Here is a 27,253-nt window from a genome sequence, read left to right as displayed (position 1 = left end):
CTGGTCATCAAAGTTGTTGGAATGTGGAGCCAGAGGGAAGGGTGGCTACGGAGATGGAATGTGTCTTTTTGTTTATATCTGAAAGCTGGTACAGAATAAAAGCTTGTCAAGGCTTTCTGGACCAACCTGTCCAGGGGCACAGGCTGCTGTTCCTCCTGCCCTTTTCTCCATAAGAAATATGATTTTAGGGACCCAAGCCATTCCTTGACTTCTGGGGAGCCCCTGTGCCTGTCCCCATTCCAGCTTCCTCACTGCCAGCCCTTCCCAGACTGCATGGACCCCCACACAAGCAGCCTGCAACTTTCCCTTCGGCCTCAACCCAAGCTCGAGGCACAGCAGTTAGTGTTTCTGATTGAGAAATCAGCTCCGCAGCCTGAGTTTCAAAGGTCAGTTATGAAAAAAAAAAAAAAAAGAAAAGGCAGATAGGGTCATGGTTGAGCGGGGAGGGAAAGAAAGGGAGTGTAATATAAAAGGGAACATTGAACTACGACCCACAGCTAGGGCCAGGGTCTGAAAAGACATAACTCTTGAATTAAATCCTAAAGACTTTTTATGCCAACTGTCCTTTTGGGGGAACCTCAACATTCTCTTTTCCATTGGGATCTAAACGTACTCTTTGTGGCTCAGGACACAAAGGGACAACAGCTGTATAAGAGGTCCCAGGGACAATCATCGCATTGGCAGGTTCCCAGCCACAAGCACTCTGGTAGGTTCCGAGGCTCAGGACACTGCAGCAACTTTCTGTTTGGCTTGGGCAAAGCACAGCATCAACGCTGCAAAGGGCTTCATGTCTCCGTGCAGGAAGGAGATGGCTGGCTTCATTTCAGACACTGAAGATATTCTCAGAAAGAGAGAAAGAGGACAAAAGTGAAGTGAGGAGAAGCAGGAGTTCACAGCCAAAAGGACTCCAGGAAACCACAGTGTAGCATATTCAAGGCTTGAAGGGTCTAAGCAGGTGAGAACTTTGGACGGCAGTCCTGTCTTGCCACCCACCAGCAGGGGGACCTAACACATGCCGTTTTCTTTCAGGCTGTTTTGCACATAGAAAGGGAGAATTAATATCTATTTTAGTAAAGTTTAAGAATGACATATCACTTATTTAGCACTGCTCCTGGCTCACAGCGAGGGCTCAACACATCACATTATTTCAACATATTAAGAAACCAGGACCCAGAAAAGACCACCTGCTGCCTGACAATTGTGGTAGACTGGAATCCACATTCAGGTGCTTTTCTGTTCTGCCAGGCCACCCTCCAACAAACACGCCTTGTGCCCTTACTCCTCCGCCTGGACTACGCGCACCCAAATTATCCTAGAGTTGTCCCAAGTTGTGACTGTAGACCCAGGAAGCACTTTTCACTTACATGGAAAGCAGGACCAGTAAATTCACTGCTCCAGATTGCTCTTCCTGGGGGTGGACAGTGGGTGTCCTCACTATAACACTCAAAAAGCCGGGGATAAAGCCAGGAGGAACAGCAGAAAGAAGACACACGTATGAGGTGAGGTGACATGAGAAATCAGAGGCCCTACTTTCTTTGGTCAGGTCTAGAGGATAAAAGAGGCTTCTCTTAACTACTTCTTAAATGAGAAAGCTAGGAAAAAGAAAATGATCTCAAATCCTCTCCCAGATAGTTGTGGCTACAAGGCCACCATTGGCAAAGATGTGTGTGTGTGTGTGTGTGTGTGTGTGTGTGTGTGTGTGTGTGTATCATGAGTGTATGCCTGTGTGTGCATGCTAGGGTACTGGATGGGGCAGGGGCATGAGCTGTTTTGATCTCTGGAGGGTTATATAACTGAGATTGGCGATGTGCTGAGTGGTACCTGTTCTCCCCGAGGCGGGCTGCTGTTGACAGGGTGTGCAGGCAGCCTGTCCAGGTCCCCACACAGAGAAGGGCTCTGTGCTGTATGCTGCTGTCAGACCGTTTCCTCTAAGCCAGAGCTGCAGGGCCTGGAAGAGTTTAGGAGGCCCTCGGGGAGCTAAGCAAAGGTTAGTGCTGGAAGGATGTTGCAATGCGCCTGGCCCAGGTTTCTCATTCAGCACGTGACAAAGTGGAAGTCTGAGAGGAAGGAGCTGGTGCTTCCAACTAGTTAGAGGCAAGGCTAGGTTCAGAGCTCAGATTTTCTTGACTCTTCATTCAATCCCCTCGATATTTCATATTAATGGGGCCCATCAGGACTGTCCCATGAATGCACAGGGACCAACCTGTAGCCACTGACTGGAGCTTAGGGGACCCAAGGAGATCCCACACATGCCTTCCAGAATATCTCACTTAAACCAACAATTCCACAGCTGCTTCGTGCACTTCAAGTTTATCTCCTTTGTTAAACTGTAACTTCTAGGACAGGAGAAAAGCCACTGGTAGAGCTTTGCCAGTCTTTCTCACTCCCACATGAAAGTGTATTGTGGGGGCTGGAGAGATGGCTCAGTGGTTATGGTACTTGCCTGCAAAGACTGCTGACCCTGATTCAACTCCCCAGTGCCTATGTGAAGCCAGATGTGCAAAGTGCACATGTGTCTGGAGTTTGTTTGTAGTGGCTGGAAACCCTAATATGCCCATTCTTCCTCCCTCCCTCCCTCCCTCCCTCCCTCCCTCCCTCCCTCTCCCCCCTCTTTCTCCTTGCATATGTGGGCAATTCCTAGTGCTCAATGGAGAGGAAGTTTCATGGCAGCCCGGGTTGGCTTAAAGGCTAGGACAGGAGACTCACAAAGAGAGACTGGCCCAAGAGGGAGGTGGCTAAGAATCTACATGTATCCTTATTTCCATGAGAACTTTTAAAGAGGTGCAGTTATTCCCTTGTTTGACCTTAGTGAGGAAAGTAGAGGACAGGGTTCGGCTACGCCGGCTGGTCTGGAAAAGTCACTGTTGCTGAGGTTGTCACGTGGGCTGCCTCCTCCGTGAGCTCCATGTACACTGTGCCGGCTACCAGGGAGGGACGAAGGAGCGTCAGTTGCGGGGCAGGATAAACTCTTTGCTCTTCTCCTCAGATCTTAAAATTAAGCTCAGGTGACAAAATCCCCATGATTGCGTTGGGCCTTGCTGGGGGGCAGTAAGCGTGGAGTGCAGGCAGGAGCCGTCAGTGTCCTGTGAACCTACAAAAGGTGGGGGATGAGAGCACAGCTGAGCGTGGAGGTATGTCGTGAAAAAATTAAGTCTGTGTCCGCAGGGCCAGAAGGGCTCTTTGATCCTGGTGTGGAGGCAGAGAAGGGGGTGGTGTCAGAGTGGAGGAAAACACCCCCACCCACCCAGGAGTAGGCTGTACAAGAGCCTGCTACCCTGCCGCTGGGCATGTACAGAAATCGGATTTGGAGGGCTTAACTTTTCAGGCTGGTAGGGAAGTCAGAACAGGGTGGACAGAAGGAGCAGGACCTGCCCACCCCAGCTGTGGTGACCCTATCTGTGAGCATGGAGCCCTTCTCTGGGTCTGCACTGAGCCTCTGACCGGAAAGGCACTGAGCCCAAAGCAGAAGGAGCTCCTGAGACCACCCTAGTCACGCCCTTGCCCAAAGATCAAAGCAGTAGCCAACGGGTCTGAGGATGGAAGGGAAGCAGGTCTAAGTTGTGGCTATATTTCTTGAGGAAGAGAGGGGCTGGGGATGTGGCTCATGGCAGAAAACTTGCTCAGCATACAAGTGGCCCTGAGTTTCCCCCCACTCCTACCCACCACCCCATGCCTCCCATCCCCCACTTCCTCCCAGGGGAACATTAGGGACGGGGAGGGGAATGAGGAAGAGGAGAGGGAGAGGGCAAGGACTGCTGGAATCTGGGATTACTATTCTGCCTGGGATTCACAGTGAGAGCCACCATGCAGGTTCCCTGCCCCTAATCCTGCTTCTCAGCCAGGCATTTACTGAAATGACATTTCTGGGGAACGTCAAGATCCTGACGGGGAGTGGCAGACTGGTGCGTGGTGTCGGAGACTTGTGTGTGAGACCGAGTACGTTGCAGACTTGGGCAGGGAGCTGCGTGGCAAGCCACACCACAACCGGCTGTGCAGGCCTTGCAGTGAGAGCACCCAGCTCCTGCTCCGTGCCCAGTGCGGCCTGGTCTGCTCACACTGCCAGGCCTCCAGGTTCTTTTGCCTCTCTTTGCATGACAAGCCTAGACTCTCTGGGCTAACGGTTTTCGTGAAGTCTCCGTGCTGCCTCCCTACCCACCTTGCCGCCTCGCCTACTCTCACTGAAGCGCGCAGGCCACACAGAGGTGAGCCCCTGGGAGAAAGGGTCCCTGGAGAGTGGATGGCAGCCTGCCGGGCAGTGGCCCAGGGTTGTCTGTGGAGGCACAAGGGTTTGGAAACCTGCTCTGGTTTTCTTCGCAGCCCCTTTCTTACCTAGCTGTGACGGAGGGTTTGGGACGTGCCAGGTCAAGCCATCCTTCTGCCTGACTTGGGTCACCAGTGTACTCCCGTTCCTGGCAACCCCACAGTTTCTTCCTTTATGAGTGGTTCCCATCCATCATAGTTTTTACTCAGTGAATCAATTTAACACAATGATTATTTTTAAACAACAGAAACAAAAACTGCCTGTCAGCTGGGAATTGCTTGCTTGGGTCTAGCTTCAAGCTTTGTCATGCAGAACCCGTTCTCCATAAATGGTCATGCCCTGTTGGCTTCCAAAGTGTTCCTCCTTTGACAGCCTTGACGCTCCCCGGGGAGTTCAGAGACAGGTAGAGCGTCCAGCTCTCCGAGACTGGATTCGGGCCCAGAAGCAAAGGCCTATACTGACGCCTGATGCTAGGCCCTCCCTGACAGACCCCAGCGTGTAGCCTTGCGGCCACCTCTTTCCCCTGTCTGAGCCTTGATCTGGTTTCCCTTCCGCTCAATCGGACATTTGGCTTCCGGGCTCTGGGCCCTTACTGGGGCTCTCCAAGCCTGGCACTAGGCAGAGCCCTCCCAGGGCTGTAGCAGCAGGAAGCCAGGTTCAAAACGCCTTCCCACAAGACCCTAGCTCAGGAAAGGGTGACCTAGGGAGACTGCATCCCACCTTCCCAGGCCCTGGGATGGGCTAGGTGGACCCCACCAAGACTTCCAGCTCTGGCCCATACAAGTGCGCGGGGCTCCCCCTGGCAATGCACGCATAAGGCTAGGAAGCGAGCGGCCGGAGGGGTGCGCCCCACGTCCAGCCCGCTGCTTTTCCGCCCCAGCCCCGCCGTCCCCACCGCGGACGCCTGGGGGAAGTCCCTGGGCTCCCGGCTGCGCCCGCCCACGAGCGGTGTGGCGCGGGGGGCCGCTGGCGCTGCGGGATCCCCGCCGCGCGCCCCCGCCCCGCGCGCCCCCGCCCCGCGCGCCCCCGCCCCGCGCGCCCCCGCCCCGCGCGCCCCCGCCCCGCGCGCCCCCGCCCCGCGCGCCCCCGCCCCGCGCGCCCCCGCCGCTCCCCTCCGCCCCCGGAAGAGGAGACCCCGCCTGGCCCCCCTCCCTAGGCCACAGCCCTGGCGGCAGGGCGGGGAGGCCCTTTGGAGAAAGGGGCGTGCAGACACCTGTGGCCTAGATAAGACTCAGCATCCCCTTCTGGTCACCCAAGACACCGATGAAAGAACCCCAGCCCTTCCCTGGTTTCCCCTGATTTTTTACATTTGGTAGGATTCCAACCACTCTCCTGGCCGGACCTCGATGAACTGTGCCAGCTCCCGGCGTGACCCCGAGTTTGAACTTTTGACTGGGCGGTCTGAGAAGAGAAAAGCCATGCGCAGACAGTGGGTGTTCCCAACACAGTACTTACCGTTACTTGGGGACTTGTTCCGTGACACAAATATTTTAAAACAGCAGCTATAGTCCGCCTGTGCCTCTTTGTAGACTCACTTGATTCCTGCACCCCCACACACACACACCCCCGGGGCTTTGAGGTGACTTGCTGCACTGTCTGCTCTTGGATCACGGAGCCAGGAGCAATCCTGCAGCCCAGGTCCCCTGGCCATACCAGCCTGGGCACTGGCAGGACCCTGCTCAGCCACGCAGAGACTGTCTAGCTTGGGTCACTGCCTGCGAGCCCCCAGGCTTCCCCAGCCTCTGGCGACTGCACCTGGGAGTAAAGTAATTAAAGCCCCAGGGCTCTTTCTTTTCAATACCTGCAAGGAATTCCACTGCCTGGCTGTGAATCTAGGTCTGCACGCCTCTTTCCTGCCTGCTGAGAGTGTTGGAAGTCAAACCTGCCTCCTTGTAGTCATTTGGGGTGGGCTTCTCTGGTGGCAAAGGGGTTGAGACCGGGAGCCATTATTGAGGAGCTCCACTGGAAATGCCCCCTGCATGCTGCAGACGTTGGTAAGACCCAGGGAGACTGCTTTTCAGCCCAGAAAGACAACTCTGGCTTAGATCACTTCTGTTCCCTGGAGCTGCCTTTGTTGTCAGCAGTTGCAAAGACTGAGGGAGGAAGCATCAAGGAGTTACAACCTTCCAACCAGACTGGTGGTCACTCCTAAACCCTGCTCACTGTAGGAAGTCCTGAGCTGAGATGAGAAATCCAGTGAAGAATCCCACAAACGGTGGATTCTTTCTCCAGAAAGGCATGTCTTCAGGGCATCTGTGTTCATTCATTCATCCATCATCACTTAACAAATACCTCTCAAGTGTCTACAATGTTTCAGTTGCTAACTTCAGACATTGGAATACAGCGATAAACTAAAAGCTCCTAAATCGTTTCAAAGAATCTTACAGACCCAAGAATAAACAACACAATAAAAATGTGCGATAGGACAATGCTCTGGAGAGAAGGCAAGGAGGGACGAGGGCCTGGGGCTGAAGGGGTGTGTGAAGGCAAAGTAACGCCTGAACAAAGACCTGGGCGGGGGGGGGGGGGACGGGGGGACGACGAGGTGGCTCTGTGCTCAGGGGGAGGCTGGAGCCCAGCCACCTTATTGTTCCAATTAGGCAGGGGTCCTGGGTGCAGGGAGTATAGCCTGCCACAAAATCGGAGTCTGGTGGGGTGTAGGGAAGGCTGAAGGGTACAGCAGATCTAGTAAGAGACTCCTGACTGGAATTCCCAGTCTAGAAGTCAGTGGTAGCGGAGGCTTCCAGGGAGGACGTGGGATAGCCCAGCAGGAGGTAGAGACTTCTCCAGTGCCTCTAGCAACATCCGAGTAGTTGTTACCATGAGAAACAGTTTAAAGAGAGGGGTGGGGAGTGTGACTGCTTCCAGAGAGAAGGGAAAAGAGATCTAAGAGACAAAGAAACAAAATAAAAATGTGGGCCTTGATTAGGTCCCCATTCAAATGTTTTTAAGGTAACTACGGAAATTTGAATGCAGATGTGGTATCTGCTGAGACTAGAGAATTATCATTAATTTAGGTAAGTGTGATAATGATACTGTTATTATATCTATTTTTATTTTTGTAATTTTTCTGAGTAAGAATTGGTGTCCCAAGGCCTCCAGCCACTGCAATCAAACTCCAGATGGGTGCGCACCTGTGCGACCTTGCCCACTTGCATTACCTTGTGCGTCTGGCTTGCGTGGGACCTGGAGAGTTGAACATGGGTCCTTACGCTTTGCAGGCAAGCACCTTAACCACTAAGCCATCTCTTCTTCAGCCCTGTTACATCTTTTACAAGTTCTTACCTGTTAGAGATACATTCTGAGTAAAATATTATCTTTGAGGTCTACTTCAAAACACTCTAGCAAAAATGTGATGAGGTATGTTTGAAGTTTCTCTAGAACAAGTGTAAAAAAAAAAAAGAATTGAGAGGGATGGTATCAAGTGAATTCAAGAAACTGATGAATTTTGCCTCCAAAAGTAATAAAGCACTGGGTGATAGCTCACTATTGTTTTTGTTTTTAAGAGGGAAGAATGTATCTCCCCTTCTTAGTCTGCTGGCTGGCTAACTCCCAGCACTGACCCATCACCTCGGGAGAGGCCCTATCCCGAGCACTGGGGAGCAGTCAACAAAGACTCCCAAAGGCATTAATCGTTTAATGACTGTGGGCGCGTGGGAAACGTGACTGCCCTCATCATGGGCTGGCACTGTGGAACTGCCTGACAGCTCTGCTCTCAATACATCTGAGTCAATCACGATGAGCTACGGCTCCAGCCCACGTCACAAGCCAGATTCAAATCCAGGCTGTGTGACTGGCCTGGTGCACTTTGCCTCTCTTCCTGTTGGATGTGCTTCCAAATTTCCCAGAGAAGGTTTTTCAAAATGTGCGTGTCCCTGGCCTCTGTCCTGGAGACTGTCACTCAGGACAGGTCGGGGAGGCCATCATGGATGCTTCAAGTGAAGCTTTCAGGATTCTGACGCCACGCCCTGCTTACAACAGTACACCAGCCCCAACACACTCACCTAGCAGCATAATCCAGCACTCATGCTGCTGCTGCACAGAAAGAGGTGGGAAATGGAGCCACAGTGGCCTCTGCCCAGCGGGGGGCGGGGGCGGAGGGGGGTAGAGGGGAAGCTGACTGCCAGTGTTATTCAGGGATGGAGAAGGAGTCACTTATCTATCAGTGTACAGAGTATCTGTTGCCAGGCTCTGCCGTTGGCCCTGGGGATTCACCATGACCAAAAATAAAGCCCTGCCATCAGGGAGCTTAAAGCAGGAGAAAAAACATACTGGGCTGGAGGGATTGCTTAGTGGTTAAAGCATTTGCCTGCAAAGCCACGGGACCCTGGTTCAATTCCCCAGGACCCACGTTAGCCAGATGCACAAGGGGTTGCACACAGCTGCAGTGGCTGGAGGCCCTGGTGCACCCGTTCTCTCTCTCTCCCTCTCCCTCCCTCTCCCTCTCTCTCTCTCTCTCTCTCTCCCTCTCCCTCTCCCTCTCCCTCTCCCTCTCCCTCTCCCTCTCCCTCTCCCTCTCTCTCTCTCTCTCTCTCTCTCTCTCTCTCTCTTTCTCTGTCAAATAAATGAATAATTTTTTTTTTTAAATAGCATACTTGACCAGGAAACTTGCACATGTACCATCTAAGCTCATAAGGACTGAAAGAAAAGGGGTGAAAGGAAGGTCATCTGATAGGCCGACTGAGGAGGTGACATTTGAGCAGAGACAATAAATGCCACCAGAAAAGGACAACAGAGTAAGAGCTCTGGCTGCCAGAATTGACCTGCCTGGATGAGCATTCTGTGAGGAAAGCAGTCTGTGCACAGGCCCTGGGGATAGAAGGAAATATATGTTCCAAGAGCATAAGGAGGAAGGAAGGGGTTGCCAGAGGGGAGCAAGATAGGAAGACAGTCAGGGAGAGGCTGGGATGGAAGGGCTCTGAGAGGTTGAAGACCTGCAGACCCTGAGCATGAGAGTGATGTTACTTACTGTGCAGGAAAGTGGAGGGCTCAAAGTCAGAAGAGGGAACGTGGCTCAGCAGTCAACCCTGGAACACAACTCACCCTCTTCCACATTCAAGACAGTTAGTGCTTAATTTCTGCTGTGCGCCTGGCATTTTCATTTATCTCATTTAGCCACACGATCCTGAAAGGACAGTATCAATTTCTCTACTTCTTAAGAATAGGATATGAGGCACATTTCGGCTACAGTGGTCCATCCAAGGCCACATAGCAAACACTGCCATCTTCAGGAACTGCAGGCTGGCTGCGGCCTCTCACACCCTGACGTTGCTGTCCCTGCTCTAGCTGAGTTCCTTTGGTATGGGAAATGATTCCCCCGGATAAAACGTAATCTGGGACACCAACCAATATTCAGGGACAGAAAGGCTTTGTGGCACCATGCCCCTTTGTCACTTGCTCACATTCTTGCAGCTAAGAACTTGGCCCATAGCCCACTCCTCTCTGGCATGCCAGACAGGACTGGGCTGGAGGACCGGAAGAATGTCACTCACATGGAGCCGCTGGATGATGGTTGGCAGGTCACCATGGAACATCAACTCCTTCCGTGGCCCACATGGTGAAGAGGGTTCATGAGGAGACAAAGCATCCTTGGTCTCAGATCAGTGTGTGTGTGTGTGTGTGTGTGTGTGTGTGTGTGTGTGTGTGTGTATGCACATGTTGTATATGAAAACATGTGCATGCTAACTGCACATCCAAGAGTGAGTGTGTGTGGCTGCCCATGTGTCTATAGGCAAGTCTGTGCGTATGTAGGTTTGCCAGAATTTCTACCAAGTGCAAGATGGAAAGTTTAGATCGGACCTCTGCATTTCTATGAGAGCTCTGAATGTGTGTGTGAAGAAAGGGATGCTTCTAAGGAATGCGAACGTGGAAGTGTTGGGTATCAAAGGTGTGTGTGTGTGTTTGTATGTATGAATCTTTGCACATTCAAGGAGGTACACACAGGCAGGTTGAGTGTTAGAGTTTAGCTGACTCATCAGAAGCAAACAGGTCTGTGAGTTGGGTGCCTACCATGGCAGAGCTGGTGTCAGGAGGTCGATTGAAGTTACACAAAGGCTGAAATTCAATGTTTCTGTCTAATTTTAAGGCTCTTGCATTTTCACAGCCCAGAATCTACCTCCCCCTCCCCGCAGATGTCAGGAACAGAGTAGGGGTGATGCCAGAGACCATGCGTAGCAGTACGAGGGGTGCCGGCTCAGTCTGAACTGTGGGCTCTCAGGAGGTCATGAGATCTGACCTCTCTTAGCTCCAGTTTCTCATCACTTAATTGGTATTGATATGTACTAACAGTTTCTAATATATTAATCAGGTTATGTTGTCAGCCACAGAATATGGCTTAGAACATCCTTAGAATATGCACAAGTGTCTGTAAAGCAGAAATTCTGGCCAAACTCAGCTCTCCTTGTTGATAAGATTTACCTTCCTCGTTCCTGAAGAAACTGTGCATGCTCAGGATCCGCAGGGGGTGGGTTCGGGGCACAGAGGGTTAGAGCTGCTGTGGTGCTGCGCAGGAGGACCTGGGAGAGGCAGCCTCTGAGGCTGACATGGGCCCGACGGCTTCCCGCCTGCTCTTGAGCTGTCTTTGCTCAGCGGCCAGGCTTGAGTCTGCCAGATAATAAAGAGGTTTCTTCCGAGAGGAGCCATCAAGATACAGTGAGACCCCGCTCTGTAACTCGTGTCCTGCTGTCAGTCCAGTGCCAAGAGTCTTCCCGGCTCCCTTCAAACTCTCGTGGGCTTTGTATGAAACCAGGTTTGATCTGAACGGATGGCTGGCTGGGTTTGTGGGACATGAAGGGGAGAGCGCTGCGTGAGCTGAAGGGCCTCACGGAGCCCCAACCCTTTGGGACTGGGCTGGAATGTCCACTAGGAGGAGGAGGGAGAGAAGGAGGAAGGACCACTTGGTTATAGTGGGGTCACAGGCCATTTCCTGTTTGAGTCAAGCTCCCCAAGCCTGCTATATGAACACGAATTCTGCGTGATGCACGTGAATCTTAGTATCTTTCAGTGTCTTCTCCTGGAAAGTGAGGGTTACAATGAGGTGACATGGAAAGGGCTTGGGTACCTTGAGCCCATGTGGCAAGGGTGATTACGGGGTACGTCTGTGACATACACTCATACGCTGTGGTGGTTTGATTCAGGTGTCCCACATAAACTTAGGTGTTCTGAATGCTAGGTTCCCAGCTGCTGGAGATTTGGGAGTTAATGCCTCCTGGAGGGAGTGTATTGTGAGGGCCGGGTTTATGGGTGTTATAGCCAGTGTCCTCTTGCTAGTGTTTGGCACACTCTCCTGTTGCTGTTGTCCACTTTATGTTGGCCAGGGGGTGATGTCCACCCTCTACTCATGCCATCATTTTCCCCGGCCATCATGTAGCTTCCCCTCAAGCCTGTAAGCCAAAATAAGCCTCTTTTTTTCCCACAGGCTGCTCCTGATTGGGTGATTTCTACCAGCAATGTGACCCTGTCTGCAACATATGTTCATTTGCACGTATGTGTGTTTTGTGTGTGTGCATGTTTGATTCACCATTGTGCTTCATCCCCTCAAGAATCAGAATCTGTTTATATATTCAGCTGGATGATCTGTCACATGCCAGGCCATGTCCTGCACTGGATAGAGAGATGGATTTGCCACGAGACTGGATCTAGAAAGCTTATTCTAGTGTAGGGAGCTGTGAGACGCATATAAATGCAAGCAATGCAGCAGGAAAAATATAGGCATCCAAGGCTTGTAAGCCAGGATTGCTGCTGAGAGCTCAGAAAAGACACGCCAGCCAGGTGGGCCAGAGGCCAAAGGGTGGCAGTCAGGCACCAGGAGAAACTAGGGGTGACTTTGCAAGAGGAGAGCCTGGCACTGGGCACTGAAGTTACGCTACCCAGCCAGCAGTTTGGAGGTTCCTGGGCTCTCTGGCTAAAGTTTCCATCACTCTCAGTCTGTTTCTTCATTGTGAATTGGGTTTCAGAATCAGAATATTCAGTCCACAGGGCAGGCAAGACTTTGGTGTGATAGCCCAGGGCTATCACAGAAGTGATCCAACCTTTAACAGGGAAAGGCTTGAGAACGCCCCCCCAACACACACACCGTGAGATCCACACCCCCCCCCCCCCCCGTGAATGGGTGTCTCCTCGTAGCTCCATAGAGGGTACTGCTGGGACTAGAGGTGGCCACACTCAACATATAAAGATGCATCTGTTTACTAAGAGGCCTGCAATGTAGACAACACTTGCTGGGACAGTTCCTTTCTGCTCTGCCCAGCCCAGCCCAAGCAAGAGAGACCTGATGGGCCAGAGAACTTATTTTTTTAAGATAGACATCACAAAACTGGCAAGCAGTCGCTGGCTGGGGCTCCTTCCCACGCGGGCCTCTGTGGAGCTGCTAGGGCTTCCTCCCTCTGTGTGCTGGCTGGCTCCCTCTCATACCCACTTCAGTAAAGGAGCAGAAAGCAACACGAACAGACCACTTCTCTGCCAAGGAAGGAAGCCACCAGAGGAAGGTGTTACCAGGAAGCTTGGCCACCGACTTCTGCAGGAAAACTGAGTCACTAGGAACTGGAAGTTCCCTTGGATTTGGTGACCAGATCTTTGGAAACCTTGCTGGGGGAGTGTTGCAGTCAGGTTCGCATTGCTGGTAGAAATCACCCCACCAAGTGCAGCTTCTGGGAAAAAGAGGTTTATGTTGGCTTGCATGCTCAAGAGGAAGCTCCACAATGGCAGGGGAAAATGATGGCATGAGCAGAGGGTGGACATCACCCTCTGGCCCACATAAGGTGGACAATAGCAACAGGAAGTGTTAATTTCCAATTGCCATCAGCTGGGGAACCTAGCATCCAGAACACCTACGTTTATGGGGGACACCTGACTCAAACCACCACAGGAAGTTCTGCTGACACTCTGGGGAAGATCCCAGAGAATAGCCAGTAGGCAGGAGATCAAGGTGGAGGGAAGTTCACATAGCCTTAACTCATCTGAAAGCCTGTTGAGTAAGGAGAAAGTTATAGCCAGGGCAGAAAGATTGTGAAGACATTATAGTTTTAGGACACTGGAGCAAGTTTATGTGTGAAGCACAATAGCCTATGACACTAAGGACATTGAAGGCCAGCAGGAGAGAAGAGAGGATGAAGACAAGTTAGGGTATGTATGGAAAGGACATGAAAACCTTGAGGTCAAAAGGAGAGAGGCCTAAAGCTAAACATTCATAATAGCTGCCATTTATTAAGCTAATGTCTATTTAAGTACTTTATGCATCAACCTCTTTAATGTTCTGTTTGGAGAAGTGGTTTGTCCCTATCAAAATTCATGTTGAAGCTTGGTTTGCTATATATTTCAATATATGGCATTGAAAAGAGGTGCAACCTTAAGAGGTACAGCCTAGTAGGAAGTGGTCGAGTTAGAGGATTAATGTGTGTCTGAGAGGAGTGATTAATTTCTATAAGAGCAGATTAGTCCTGTGAGAGTCGTCTGAGCTTGCGCTCTCTCTCTCTCTCTCTCTCTCTCTCTCTCTCTCTCTCTCTCTCTCTCTCCACACGAACTCTCTGACATGCACTTCTGATATCTGATGCCAGTTGCCATGTTTGCAAAGAACCAGAGCCAGTACCACACTGTATGTAGTTTCTAGCCTACAGAATTCTGAGCCAAATAAACTTCTTTTCTTTAGGCACAAGGCAGCATCAGGAATCTTGCTATAGGAAAACAATATGGACAATGACCTTTATTAACCCCATTCCACCAATGAGCAAGAAGAGGTGAAGTTTATACAGAGGCATTAGGAACAATTGCTCAACAAAGCTCTCTGCAGGCAGTGAAGAAGGGGTTGCTATGAAGGGCCATTGCTGGACGAGTGGTACCAGCGCCTCTCTCAGACAGCAGAGCAGAACGAGCAGGGCTGGGTTTAGCAGTGACAATGAGGGCTTTGCTGGTTTCTCAAGTTTGGGATTTGGGGTGAGCTAGTTTTTTTTTTTTTTGAGGCAGCCCAGGTGAGCCTGGAATTCATCAAACAGTCCCTCACTGTTCATGGCAATCCTTCTGCCTCAGCTTTCCGGGTATTAGGATTATAGGTGTGAGCCATCCACCCAGCCTTCCAGTGCTTTTTGCTTTTTGTTTTGGAAACTTTCTTTTCAAAGTTAAACCCAACAGGCATCTGTAATACATAGAGCAGACCAAGTCATACTTTCACTAATTGAAGTAGAAGGGTCTATGCTCTACCTTCTCCACTTTCCTCTGCGTGCGTGTGTGTGTGTGTGTGTGTGTGTGTGTATGCAGGTGTGTGCATGCCACACTGGATATGTGGAGGTCAGAGGACAGGCTTGGCTGTCTCCTCACCCTCCACCTTGTTTGGGGCAGGGTCTAATATTCACTGCTATGCCCACTAGACAACCTGGCCCACAAGCATCGGAGAACTCTACTGTCTCCACCTACCTTGCAGTAGGTGCTCTGGAGTTGCAGACATTGTTTTGAGGAAAGCCCAACAGGAAGTCCAACAGACTGGCATGTTTTATGAAAGAGAGAGAGAGAGACAAAGAAAGAATGGGTGCTCCAGGGCCTCCAGCCACTGCAGTTGAACTCCAGACGTGTGCGCCCCCTTGTGCACATGTGTGAGCTTGCGTGCTTGCATTACTGTGCATCTGGCTTATGTGGAACCTGGAGAGTCGAACATGAGTCCTTAGGCTTCACAAGCAAGCATCTGAACCACTAAGCTATCTCTCAGCCCAGGGATTGCAGGCATTTTAGAGTATCCAGCTTTACATAGGTTCTGGAGATCTGAACGCAGGTATTCGTTCTCACACAGCAAGCACTTGATCCATTTAGCTATCTCCACAGACCTCCGCTTCCTCTTAACACTCTCTGATGTCCCTGGAGAAGTTTGTGGTGATGCAGAGGGACTTGGACCACAGGAGAAGAACACTGGGTTGCCATGAGACAAACTTGATCTTCACATGGAAACCCTAGAATGGTTTCCAGAAAAGTCTGGCTGGGGAGGAAGGACAGACACTCCTTGCTCAGGTCTGTCACATACTTTTTCACTGGTGGCAGGGGCAGGAAAACCTGCAAAGTTGCCCCAAAGGAAAGTGAGAAAGTTGGTGAGCGAGTGGGAACTGGGTGTGAAGACACGCTCTGGCAGGATCAGGCAGAACCCTGAACCCGGCTGCCTTACTAGCTTGTCATAATGCCATCCAACCAATGTTTTCTGTGCCATGTGCCCAGGCTGCCAGGACAGCTGTCACCACTCACTTTTCCGAGACCTATCCCCAGCCTTTGGCAGGGCTGTGCTGTAGCAGGCTTAACACCCCACAGAGGACATCTAGTGACGTGCACAGCCCCAGGCCCAGAGGAGGGATGGAGCTGGGAAGAAGGAAGGCAGGAGGCTATGCCAGAGGGCTGTGCGGGCGAGCTGTGGTTGCACTGTGGCCGAGTTCCTCAGCAGCTGACTAATTGTGTCAGCCATGGTCATTAAGATTCTGCATCTGTATCCGGCCTGTTGCAGTTCTCCCAAAGTAATTTCCCATCCAGAGTAAAATCAAATCCCCACACCTCAGTCAGCAAGGCAGGGACAGGAGCCTTGCTGGCCACGTCTAGACCATCGTCAGGGCAGGCTGAAGAGTGAGTTCATCTTCAGTTTAATGTTTTAACCACACATCTCGGGGACTCTCAGCCCTTGTTTTCAGGTGTCAAGTTTCTCCTGTGCAGCCATCCACACTCCCAGTTTTCTCATTGTCCCATTCCCAGACCCCTGCATTCTTTCGGCTTAATGATAAACCACCTGGTCCCCGGAAATGCAACCTCGATGTGGAAAACAGGAAATTCGCATCTTTTACTGCAGCTCCGAAGAGGATAGCATGTGCTCCACTGTACAGATACCTACTGTGGCTTCCTCCCAGTGGGCATTTAAGTTGCTGTGGGTTTTCCTACTATGAGCATTTGCTGCTGTGGATAGTTTTGCATTTTACATGTTTCTATCTTGGGTAACTGCCTAGGAACACAATTGCATATGACAAGTGTGTGTTTAACGTCACAGTAAGCGACTTCCAAAGTGTTGTGCCTTTCAGCCTTTCTGACAGAACAGTGTGAAGGTTCCAAAAGCTGTATACCCTTGTCAATAGTGTTGTCAGTCTTAAATTTTAGTTGTTCTAGTGGGCACATAATGATATTTCATTGTGATTTTAATTTGCATTTCCTTAAGAACCATGAATGTCTTCTCATGAGCTTATTTTTCATTGCTTCATTTTCCTTGATGCAGTGTCCAAATGTCTTGTACATTTTCTTTTATTATCATGGTATAAGAAGTCATTATTTTTCTGGAGAATGGAATTTCAAATGGGAAAGTGTGGGGGTGGGGAGGGAGGGAATTACCATGGGATATATTTTATAATCATGGAAAATGTTAATAAAAATTAAAAAAAAAAGAAGAAGTCATTATTTTTCTTATAAGTATCTTTCAAAGAGAAAAGTTGGGGCTGGAGAGATGGCTCACCAGTTTAAGGCAGCTGCTTGCAAAGCCTGCTGGCCTGTGTTTGATTCTCCAGTACCCACAAGGAGCCACATGCACAAAGGGCACAAGAATCCAGTTTGTTTGCAGTGGTGAGAGGCCCTAGTGTACCCATAGTCATTCTTTCTCTCCTTGCAAATTAATAAATAAACCAGAGAAATGTTGGCGTTTAAAATTTTCTGATAAAGTATAATTCTGTCATTTTGAGTGGCTTGTGCTTTTGCGTCCCATCTGGGAAATCATTGCACACCCTGAAGCCACAGACTCTTCTGTTTGGTGTGTATCACATGGATGAAGTCCTTTAGGCCAACCACTAACATCTGTGGGTTTTTTTTTTTTTATTTCCTGGCAGTTTGGGGGATAGAACTCAGAGCCTTGTGCATGCAAAGCACGTGCTATGTCATGAAGCCATACAAACCTCCACTCTGTTGTCATCAAAGCAGCTTTAGTTTAGGCTTTTAAGACACATGCATAATCTACAAGATGCTGTGGTTTTGACACTTCATCCTAGATTCCCTACTGCCCCAAGAAATAGGAGAAAGTAAGGAGGTCTTCTCTTCCTATTTATTATGTTTAGATACAGACAAATTCTAGGAGAAAAGAAAACTCAGAAGAAGGGAAAGGGTAGTCTTTAGGCCTGGCTGGCACTAGTGGAGGTGAGTCAAGGGGAAAGACTAGAAACGAGTCTGTTGTTTGTCCTTTCCCTGGAGCCCAAGGCATCTCAATCAGAGCTTCCCTGGCTGTCTCCTCCCAGCTGGGTGTTAAATTCCTCCAGTCTGGGGGAGAAGAGACTTGTGAGAGGCCCTCCTCCCACTGGGATCTGGGTTTTCCTTTCTTATTCTTCTGCCTCTGTCCCCTTTCTACTCCTTCTGCCTAATTCTTGACAGGACATCCCTGACTCTCAAAATATAGATGTGGGAAGTTACAAGTGCATAGCCTTCTATAACATTTTGCGGTGTGAGAGAGTGAAAGTGTGTGTGTGTGTGTGTGTGTGTGTGTGTGTGTGTGTGTGTGTGTGGTGTGTTCTGAGGCAGGTTCTCACCACATAGTCCAACCTAGTTTAGAACCCCCTAGTCTCCTTCCGCAGCTCCTGAGTGCTGGGATTACATATATGCACCACCACGCCTGCCTCAGTTCTATTGTTCTAATATGCAAGCATTCCTGTGCTATGAAAGTTGAAACTGTATAGAAAAGATATAAGATATATTCAGGAAACTCTCAGAGCCAAAGCAGGTGAGAGCTCCTTGCTCACAGACCTTGATGTCCCCTCCTGCAAGCAACCAGCTATCCACTCCCCATTCGGCCCCTGGCCAAGTTGCTGTCTCAGCTTGCTCATTCTTTCTCCTGAGTCCCTTCTGCTTCTCCGCATAGCGTACTCCTGACTTACTTAGATGCTCTCACTGGCCCAGAAACAGCCTCCTATTCTGCTCCTCTCTCACCCCCTGAGCAGTCTAAGCTCCTGTTTTAGGGCTGGAGCTCCAACGCCATACAAACTGTCACTATGGCTCCAGACTACCTCGCTCTGGGCCTCCAGCCCAGCCACCTACAATCTGGCTCCCCCACTGGTCCCCATCTGTCTGGGAGACAGCATTGCTAATTCCAGAGGTTTAACTGCCTAACCATGGGCTCTGGCCTCACAGTCTAAGGCAGAGGCTCTTGGCCTGAATACCCAGGGATCCCCTCGCTAGGAATTCCAAGACCCAACAACTGAGAATGGACCGTGGTTCTTTTTTCTGGTCCCGTTCAGCTCCGTGACTCCTAGGACCACAGCCAGACTCCTGCTACAGCTATGTTAGGGCTACAGGGCTTCAAGGCTTGGACTACATCCCCGGTGTACTTAGTGTGGGTTCCTGGGGTTCTTTCTCTGGGGCCGGCCACGGTCCCCCAAAGATGTCCAGGCAACTGGGGTGGGTGGATGTACGAAAGTAAAAGACTTTTGGGAGGAGTTTTGGTGAACAGCTTTCACAGTTTATTGTCAGGGAAAATGGGTTTATAAGTATCTGAGGGGGGGGGAGGACCCTAAGGGCATTGGACATACCAAGTTCATTGCTGATGCCTAATTAGCATATGGGGACATTCATTCTAGCACATAGGTAATGGCAGGGGCAGGGAGGGTCAGGTGATCTAGGGTCTCAGGGGGATGGGCTGTGTGAAGGCTGATAAGGAGTTTCCTAGGCAACTGGGCAAAGGTTACAGGGCTATGGGCCGAGCCTAAGTTCAGGTGTGCCGGGCTTGGAGAGAGAGTGGCCTCCTGTAGCCTGGCGGGGGGTGGAGGGGCTCCTTAGCCATGACTGGAAGCTCAGGCTCCTCTCCTGAAGGCTCCAGCCTGTGCCTGGCAGTGCCCGGCATACTTAGGAGGGTTCTTCTATCACTCAAAGTGTGGCGATGGCACTCAGGCCAGTGGGGCCCATTCTCTTTTCTTCTCTTCTCTATGAGCGACAGGAAGCAGTCAAAGCCTGGTCCTTGGCTCTGCTCCACTTGCAGGGACCCTCTTTCTCTGCACTAGGCCTCAGTTTCTACCACGGTGAAGTGGGGATGCTGGGTGGTTGCACAGCATCACCTGCCCTGGTGTAAGGGGAGATAGAACGTGTTCAGGCAACAAGGTCTGGGAACAGCTGATCTTTGCGATGAGGCGGGGGGACATGTCTGCTTTGGAGTAGCCCTGGCTTATTTCAGGGATGTAAGCAGCATCATTGGTGGGCAACAGGATTCTTCCTTTCTCTGTCATTTGAGTTGATGAAAGAACTGGTTGAAACCTATTGAAGAACAGGAACATGGAGGAGGGGTGAGAGGCAAGAAGCAGGAGGGATCACAGCCCCACCGGTGGAGGGGCAGGTGACCTAGGGGTGTGCATAAGCTGCCTGTGCCTCCATTCCACTTCACCAGCCAGCACCTGTGCCCAGGGAAGACATGGAATCCTTGACAAAGCCATCAAGAGTCACAGACAGGGACGCAGCATGTTCCCCAGTCAGGCCCTGGTGTTTCAGGAAGGAAAGTCCACCAAGCCACAGTGACCAGCTGGCACAGGGGACCTAGCAGATGGCTCTCACCTTGCCTCCATTTTCCAAAGGCATACTCCCAGGAACGCAAGCTGCTCCTTGCTCCAGGCATGGACGGCAGGTACTCCAAACCCTAGTCTAGTCTTCTGCTACATTGGCATATGCCATGGGTGACACAGCCTGCATGTCCCTGAACCCTTCTGCCCTCCAGGTGAACCCTCCTCCACTTCCCCTCTTGCTCCTCCATCTACCTCTTGCCCTTGGGCCTCCCAGATGGACCCGGAGCTCCCCTTGAACCCTCCTGACTTTCCCTCAGGGGTTGCATGATCTGCTTAACTGCCCCAATGACCTCCCCTGTCCAAGGTCATTGTCCAAGTCCCCTGGCCTGGGCAGGTCTTAGCTTACATGAGCTGAATGTCACCAACAGCCTTATAGACTTCTTTCCCTGAAAGAGAATCTCAATGGAGGGAGCCAGAGACCTCATTCCCATTCGCAATGAGATCGGAGCTGTGATGAGAAAGGCACTTCCTGAGGGGTGTTCGTCGCCAAAACCCATCGCCCCAGAGTACTTGTGAGAAAGACAGCAGATAATTTAGGTTCTAATTTGGGGATGTTCCACAAAATACTGGACCTGTGTTCCTCAAACTGTAAAAGCATGAAAACCACAAGGAAACAGAAATTGCCACAGCCAGGGACACTGAGGAGGGAGATATGGCAGCTGTCCTGTGGTGCGCTGGGCGTGCGGGGAAAACGAGGGACGTCAGCAGGAGAGCTGAAGAGGTATACATGACGTAAGCAGCTCGGGGCTGGGGCCAGACGGTAGGGCACAAGTGGGTGGGTGGATGTTAGACAAGTGATGATCAAGTGGGAAGGAACATACTGACGACCGCTGCATCTATTCATAGTTTACTATGTGGACGTGTGTTTCTAAGCACCTTCCACATACTATTTTTAATTCTTATAAAACCCTAGCATCCAACAAAACTCCCTCATCATTCTATGGAAGAATAAATGGAGACCCCTTGTGTTTGTGAACCATTATAAATCTCAGGACTTCACATACATTTACCTCCCTCCTCATAGCAACTTTATGGTGTGTGTTATCGGCCACCCCCCTTTTTTCTTACAAACAAGAAATCAGGACTCAGTGGGAGTGAGGGACTTGCCAAAGGTCACTGTTAACAGTGTGAAACACAGGCCTATCTGTTTGAACACTAGCTAGAGATGCTGGTTTGGGAGTTTGTGGACTAATTTTGAAACGTGGGGTCCAACTAGTGGAAAGAGATTTCTTGGGGTGGGCCTGTGAAGATTCAGGTTCTGGCCAGAGCTCTCTCAGAGCTTCCTGGTCTGGTGACTGCCTGAGCAAGTCTACCACACACTCCTGATTGAGCTTCTCCTACCCCTGTGCCTTCCCCACCATGACAGACTGAAACAATGGATCCAGAAAACCCCTTTCTGTCTTAAGTAGTATCCATTGGTGTTTAGTCAGAGGGATAAGAAAAATAACTAGTACAACCACACAACTAGTTATTAGTTGAGCTAAATCCCAGGCAGGCTGGGGTCAAGGATCATGCCCAGGTCTCTTTTCAAAAGGATTTTTGGCAAGTGAGCATTCGTGGGTCCGCTTGTGAAGCCTGATCTGAGAGTGCCAAATGTCCACCCAGCTCAATCCTGGTGCTCTGTTGGTGGTCAGTGCATGGACAAAGGCTGAAGTTCCTGTGTGACTGAAGTAGGAAAAGGAGCCATTATAAGAATGCAGACAGGGCTGGAGAGATGGCTTAGCGGTTAAGCGCTTGCCTGTGAAGCCTAAGGACCCCGGTTCGAGGCTCGATTCCCCAGGACCCACGTTAGCCAGATGCACAAGGGGGCGCACGCGTCTGGAGTTCGTTTGCAGAGGCTGGAAGCCCTGGCGCGCCCATTCTCTCTCTCCCTCCCTCTCTCTCCCTTCCTTCCTCCCTCCCTCCTCTGTCTGTCTGTAGCTCTCAAATAAATAAATAAAAATTAAAAAAAAAAAAGAATGCAGACAGAACTTGCCTCAACTGTGCCCTGAAGCCTTGTGCCTGACTCTGTAGCCTCCAGGACATGGCTCTCCTCTCTCTATCTCCCTCTCTTTCTACCCTCTCTGAGAGCTTTCATCATCCAGAAAGATAGTGGACACCAGAGGAGCCCGAAGGACAGAAGGGAGAGGATGGGGTCTAGGAGGGTGGAGGCTCTTGCCAGGACAGACCATCGTTGCCTGTCCATGTACAAGGCCAGGAGCTCTGAGCATAGCTCATCTGGGCACAGATCAAGCCTCCCTCCCCTCAGGAGAGACACCCTAAGGTCTTGTCATCACCTGGCCAAAGACAGGCTTGTGGGGGGCTACCATGTACTGTAGATTCCTACAAATAGATCCTAATACCTACATGTTTATTTTAGTCCTTTACCTTTTGAAGGCCTCAGTGTTCTCACCAGTCACACCAGGATAAAAGCACCTGTGCCTTCCAGGGTCTTCAGGGGAGTAAGTCCAAGAGTAGACATACAGGCCTGCCCTGAAGGTGAACCTTGTACGCCTCCACATGTGTGTGGAGGTGTGGCCACACGGCCTTGTGGCTCCAGATAATTCTGTGGTTTCTGGTTTGTGTCATGAACACAAGGCTGGGAAAAGAGAGAGGGTGCTGGAAGACTCAGCACTTCCCTACGGTACTCCGGGTCTCAGTTCCTCTGTCACATGGGGTCAAAGTCATTGTTTTCTTTACTTTGTGGCCGCACTAGACATTGAACCATGTCCTAGTGTGTTCTAGGCTCTCACTGCACCACAGCGCTCCACCTCTGCCTATGCCTTGGCCTCTGTAAAATGCTAGATTACATGCATTAACTATTTACCTATAATCATAGACTACATCTAATCTATAATCAATCATCTATTAAGCTAACAGAGCTATGGTAAAAATTACACACAATCCCTGAAATGACATCAATTATTGTGTTAGATTGTTGACACTCAATTCCTTGCCCAGGTACAGTTTCAATTTGAACATATCTATAGTGGTATCATAAATAATATAAATTTTTGGTTAACATTACACCAAACTCTTTTTTTTACTTTCTTGTAAGAATGTAAGAAAGGTTTTTACCCATTCTCATTCTGCTACAGTAGCTAAGGCTAACAGATTGGTTTGCACTTACAAAACTGTATACATATGGAATTTGCATTTGGAGAAGGAGGTCATTGTATGTTTTAGCAAATTAGGACTGTGCTATATTTGTTTCTCTGCATACCACTGTTCTCATTCAGCCATATGTTGTGGACTTGCATCTAGGCCAAGAGATAGAGCATTGATTCTTTTGGATAAGTGTGTAATTCCAAGGTATGGATGAAAATATCATTAGTTCATCAACCATTCCCTAATGGATGGGGACTCATTTGATTTCTTATTGCTCCCTCACACAGTGCTGCCCTAAACATTCAGAATCAATGACTCTTTGAGGAGGTACTTGCATTTCTGCAAACATAAAATCCCAGAGATGGGATTCCTGGACTGCCAACCATGTGCTTCCTAAGGCCCCGAACGGCTGTAAAATTTCACACAGTCAGAGGTGCTTAAGAGCCCTGTCTCCCACACCCATGCGGCCCTCACAGTGTTTACCAACCTGACAGATGGACTAACGCACCTCAGTCACACCTTCATTTGCATCTTCCCAGCTCCGATCAATGTGACACATCTTTCCATGTGTCTTTGGCACCGTGGATTTCCTTTTCTGCCAATGGCTATTTGAGTATTTTTTCCTGGGCTGGTCTGTGCATCCTGAGTGTGTTTTATTACTTGTTGGATAACTTTTCTTGTCATCACAACAAAATTCCTGACATAATCAACTGAAGGGAGGAGTGGCTTGCTTTGGCTCAGAGTTGTAAAGGGCACAGACACCATGCGAAGGAAGACACAGTGGCCAGAACAGCTTGGACCATGGTGGCGGGAGCAATTGGTCAGTGGCAGCAGAAACTTGCAGCTTGACTTATCCGCACGTGGCCAGATCAGGTAGCAGCAGGAAAGCCCCCCCCCCCCCCCGTGACCCTCCTCTGTGAGCCATGCCTCTCAGCCCACTCCCCAAGCAGCGCTGTCCAAGTGTTTAAACACGTGCGCCTAGGGGGACCCAATCCGTAACACTTGCCTACTGTCACACATGATCTACATATATCTCCCTGCCTATGGCCTTGGGACTTAGGATACTAGTGCTTTCTCTTTCTAAAACAAAGCACCAGCTGGCTTTGAACTCACTATGCAGCCCAGACTGCCTTCAAAGTCATGATCCTTCTGCCTCAGCCTCCCAAGTGCTGGGATTAGAGAAGAATACCACAATGCCAGGCATATATTTTTCTTGATGGCTTTTCAGTTTCCTATCTTATCTTCTTTTTTATTTTTTTGTTTATTTTTATTTATTTATTTGAGAGTGACAGAGAGAGAAAGAGGCATATAGAGAGAGAGAATGGGCATGCTAGGGCCTCCAGCCACTGTAAAACAAACTCCAGATGCGTGCACCTCCTTGTGCATCTGGCTAACGTGGGTCCTGGGGAATCGAGCCTTGAACGGGAGTCCTTAGGCTTCACAGGCAAGCGCTTAACCGCTAAGCCAACTCTCCAGCCCCCTATTTTATCTTCAGAAACAATAGCCCTAGCTCATAAGCTACATTCCCAAGTTTCCCTCTGAATTTGTTTTTCTTATTTGAATATGCACTCTCTCCAGAATTTTTTTTTTTTTTTTCAGGGTAGGGTTTCACTCTAACTCAGGCTGATCTGGAATTCACTATGTAGTCTCAGGATGGCCTCGAACTCATGGTGATCCTCTTACCTCTGCCTCCCGAGTACTGGGATTAAAGGAATGCACCACCACTCCTGGATTTCTGTAATTTATTTTTATCAAATTAAGGTTGGTCCCAATGCTACTTTCTTTCATGAGAATAGCCATACTTGGTGTTTCTCATCTCTGATCTCAGAGCCTAAGGGATCTCAAGAGGTGCTGGGGAGGTAGCTACCAAAACTAAGACTGAGATGTTGAAGAAGTGGTATAGATTCCCCACTCCCTAGCCACAGAGCTATTCTCCATTTGTTGCTTTACAAAATGGGCTTCAAGTAAAGCTTTGGTTCAGACAAGGTGCTCGGGGTCTAAAGAAAGTCTGAAGTCCCTGTTTCCGATGGTTCCTGAGCCCTTCCGTCCTCTAACTCCACAATGCCTAAGTTTGCAACAAGTGAGGAAAAGCAAGACAGCAACAGGGTGGATGACTTCCTCCAACAATGACTGCAGTATTAACCACAAGTGGGCTCAGACGAGGTGTCAGCATCACAGTGTTTTAGAGCAGAAGGAAAACCTTGGCAATTCTGTACTGCCTCTCCATTGTGGTGGCCTGTAGAGTCACCTGGAAGTTTAGAAAAAAGTCCTGGTACCCTATACCCCTGCCAGACCGTGTGACTCAGAGTCGCCGAGGGGCAGTGCCCAAGCACTGTTATATTTAGAAATCTGATGATTCTAATGTGAAGCTAGTGTTGAGAACCACCTCTCCACTTCATCCCTCTTATGCTGATTATCAGAGAAGGTGACCCATGCATGCATCTGGCAAGCCATAGAGTTGGACTTGAACTGTTTCCACTGTTTGGTTGGCTTTTCCATCTTTATCAACCAGCCTTCATTGAGCAGCACACCTCGTGCCTGTAGGAGGCAACTCTAGGGGTGCTTCCCGGATGGTTTGGAGCTTTGCCTATGGAGTGCTTCAAAGATGTTTCCTGCCTTTAAGTCTGTGCATCACAGGTGGATAGACCAGGTTCATAAGGAATGAACTAGCACCAAAGATGCAGAAGTTCAGCAGTGAGAACACAGACGGGAGGCAGTGGGCAGGTGGAGTGTGAATTGGTCCACAGGGACCTCAAAGGTTTCAGTGGGCAACATCTGTCCTGCACAGTTAGCTGGGGCACTGTTTAACTCCCTCGGTGTTAAGGTGGGGTACCCAAGCAGGAAAGGGTCAGCCAGGTGTGGGGCCAACACCTGAGCTGCCGAGGAGCTGCGCTCAGCCCTCCTCAAGTCTGACCTTCTCCCTCTGCTCTGCCTGCAGGAATGAGAACGTTCTGCACCAGTTCTGCTGCCCCGCTGCCGACGCCGCCGAGCAGAAGCCTGCCTGCGCGGACCTGGCCTCCCACAGGTGCGACCTGGCCCCTCTCCCGCCCCACTTCCACTGTCTCTGTGTGCTCCGCTGTTCTCTCCTTCCTCATCCTCCCGTTCCTCTTTCCTTCGTCTGGTCCTAGAGGATCTATGATCACTTCTCAAGGTCATTACACCCTGTTGATCAAGCCTCCAGCCATGACTCTCCCTTCTGAACAGCCCGTGTAAAGATAAACCTGGCATACACCCAAGGAGAGCAACTTGCCTTTGCATAGTGCGCGCTTCGCACGGCAGGTGGCAAGGACTCAGAGGGTGCTCTGCCCGGGTACCATGCCTGGCCTTCCTCACAGCGCGGTTAGTTTTCCTTCCAATCTTTCTCCTTTCATAAAGGAGCAAAGAGAGCAATTTTTAAGTTCAAGGGTTTCTCAGCCCTCACTGAGCTGGCTGACCACTTGGATGAGAACAGCGGGAGGGACACACTAGAACTTGGTGCCGCTTTTCCGAGCCGCCCTCCTTCTCCTCCCCTTGCCCTGTGCCACCCCCTGTGGCCCTCCTACCTTGTTCTCACCACACTCCTCTGCCTCTGATCTCCTCCTCCTCACCCATGCCACTGTCTCTCCCTCTCTCCTTGCTCTGTTTGATGTTTCTGTTGCTATCCTCTCTTTTCGCATTTCTCTTTCCTTTGCTTCACTTGGATCTGGGTCCATCTTTAGTATCGTGGCATAGGAATGAATTTGGCCCAGTTATTTATCACCCTGTGGAGCTCAGTTTTCTTGTCTGTATAGTACGGGGTTGGTCTACCTAGAAAGTAGCATTTATATGTAATGTCACTGACCTCTCAGTGAGGTCACAGCAGGTAGGTGATCCTCCCTCCTGTGTATCCGAGGAGGGGGTGATCAAGAGACACAGGGACTACTGCATAGTCACCCAGTAAATGTCAATGCCTGGGCTTTACTTGAGGCCTTGGACAGCTAATACTCAGCACTGGAACATTTGAGATTCACTGCCTGCAATTATTTTCCCCTAATTCCTTGGACTTAGTGAGCGGTTATAAGAACTGGTGGCCATTAACCTCAGGTACAAAAAAGCACCTCCTGAAACGCATTTGCTACCTTTGAGGAGAGATCATTGGGGGTCAGAGGAAAGGGGGGACTCTGAGGAAAGGGCTAGAGGAGGGAGGTGCACCCACCACTGATGTCCTTAAATCCATGGCTCAGGAAGGATGGCAGCTGACTAAGGCCAACTGGGAGGAGGATGGGAGGTAAAAGGGAAAGACCGTGTGCTGGACCCCTGTTTGTGTGGTCTCTGTGCTAAGTTTGGGGCACACACAACCTGCAACTCGTTAAAAATGTCCTTTCTTGGCAGAGGCGGAGCAGGGGTCTTCCCA

General features: G+C 50.2%; 1 protein-coding gene across 4 annotated transcripts in view; it reads left to right on the top strand.

The window, feature by feature from the left end:
- Iqsec3 (IQ motif and Sec7 domain ArfGEF 3) overlaps window positions 1–27,253 on the top strand; it is a 108,653-nt gene that overhangs the window by 5,899 nt on the left and 75,501 nt on the right. For 2 of the 4 annotated variants that reach the window (XM_012951361.2, XM_045137341.1), the window contains exon 2: window positions 25,820–25,906. In XM_012951361.2, the coding sequence (XP_012806815.2) occupies window positions 25,820–25,906 (87 nt within the window). Of the gene's footprint in view, window positions 1–25,819; window positions 25,907–27,253 lie in introns of those variants that run through there. The other 2 variants (XR_006634131.1, XR_006634130.1) reach the window with 1 other exon arrangement.

This window comes from Jaculus jaculus, chromosome 18, assembly GCF_020740685.1.
Source record: "Jaculus jaculus isolate mJacJac1 chromosome 18, mJacJac1.mat.Y.cur, whole genome shotgun sequence".
NCBI classification, from domain to species: Eukaryota; Metazoa; Chordata; class Mammalia; order Rodentia; family Dipodidae; genus Jaculus; species Jaculus jaculus.
Note: the sequence above shows the minus strand (reverse complement) of the source record. Positions and strands in the feature narration are given on the sequence as shown.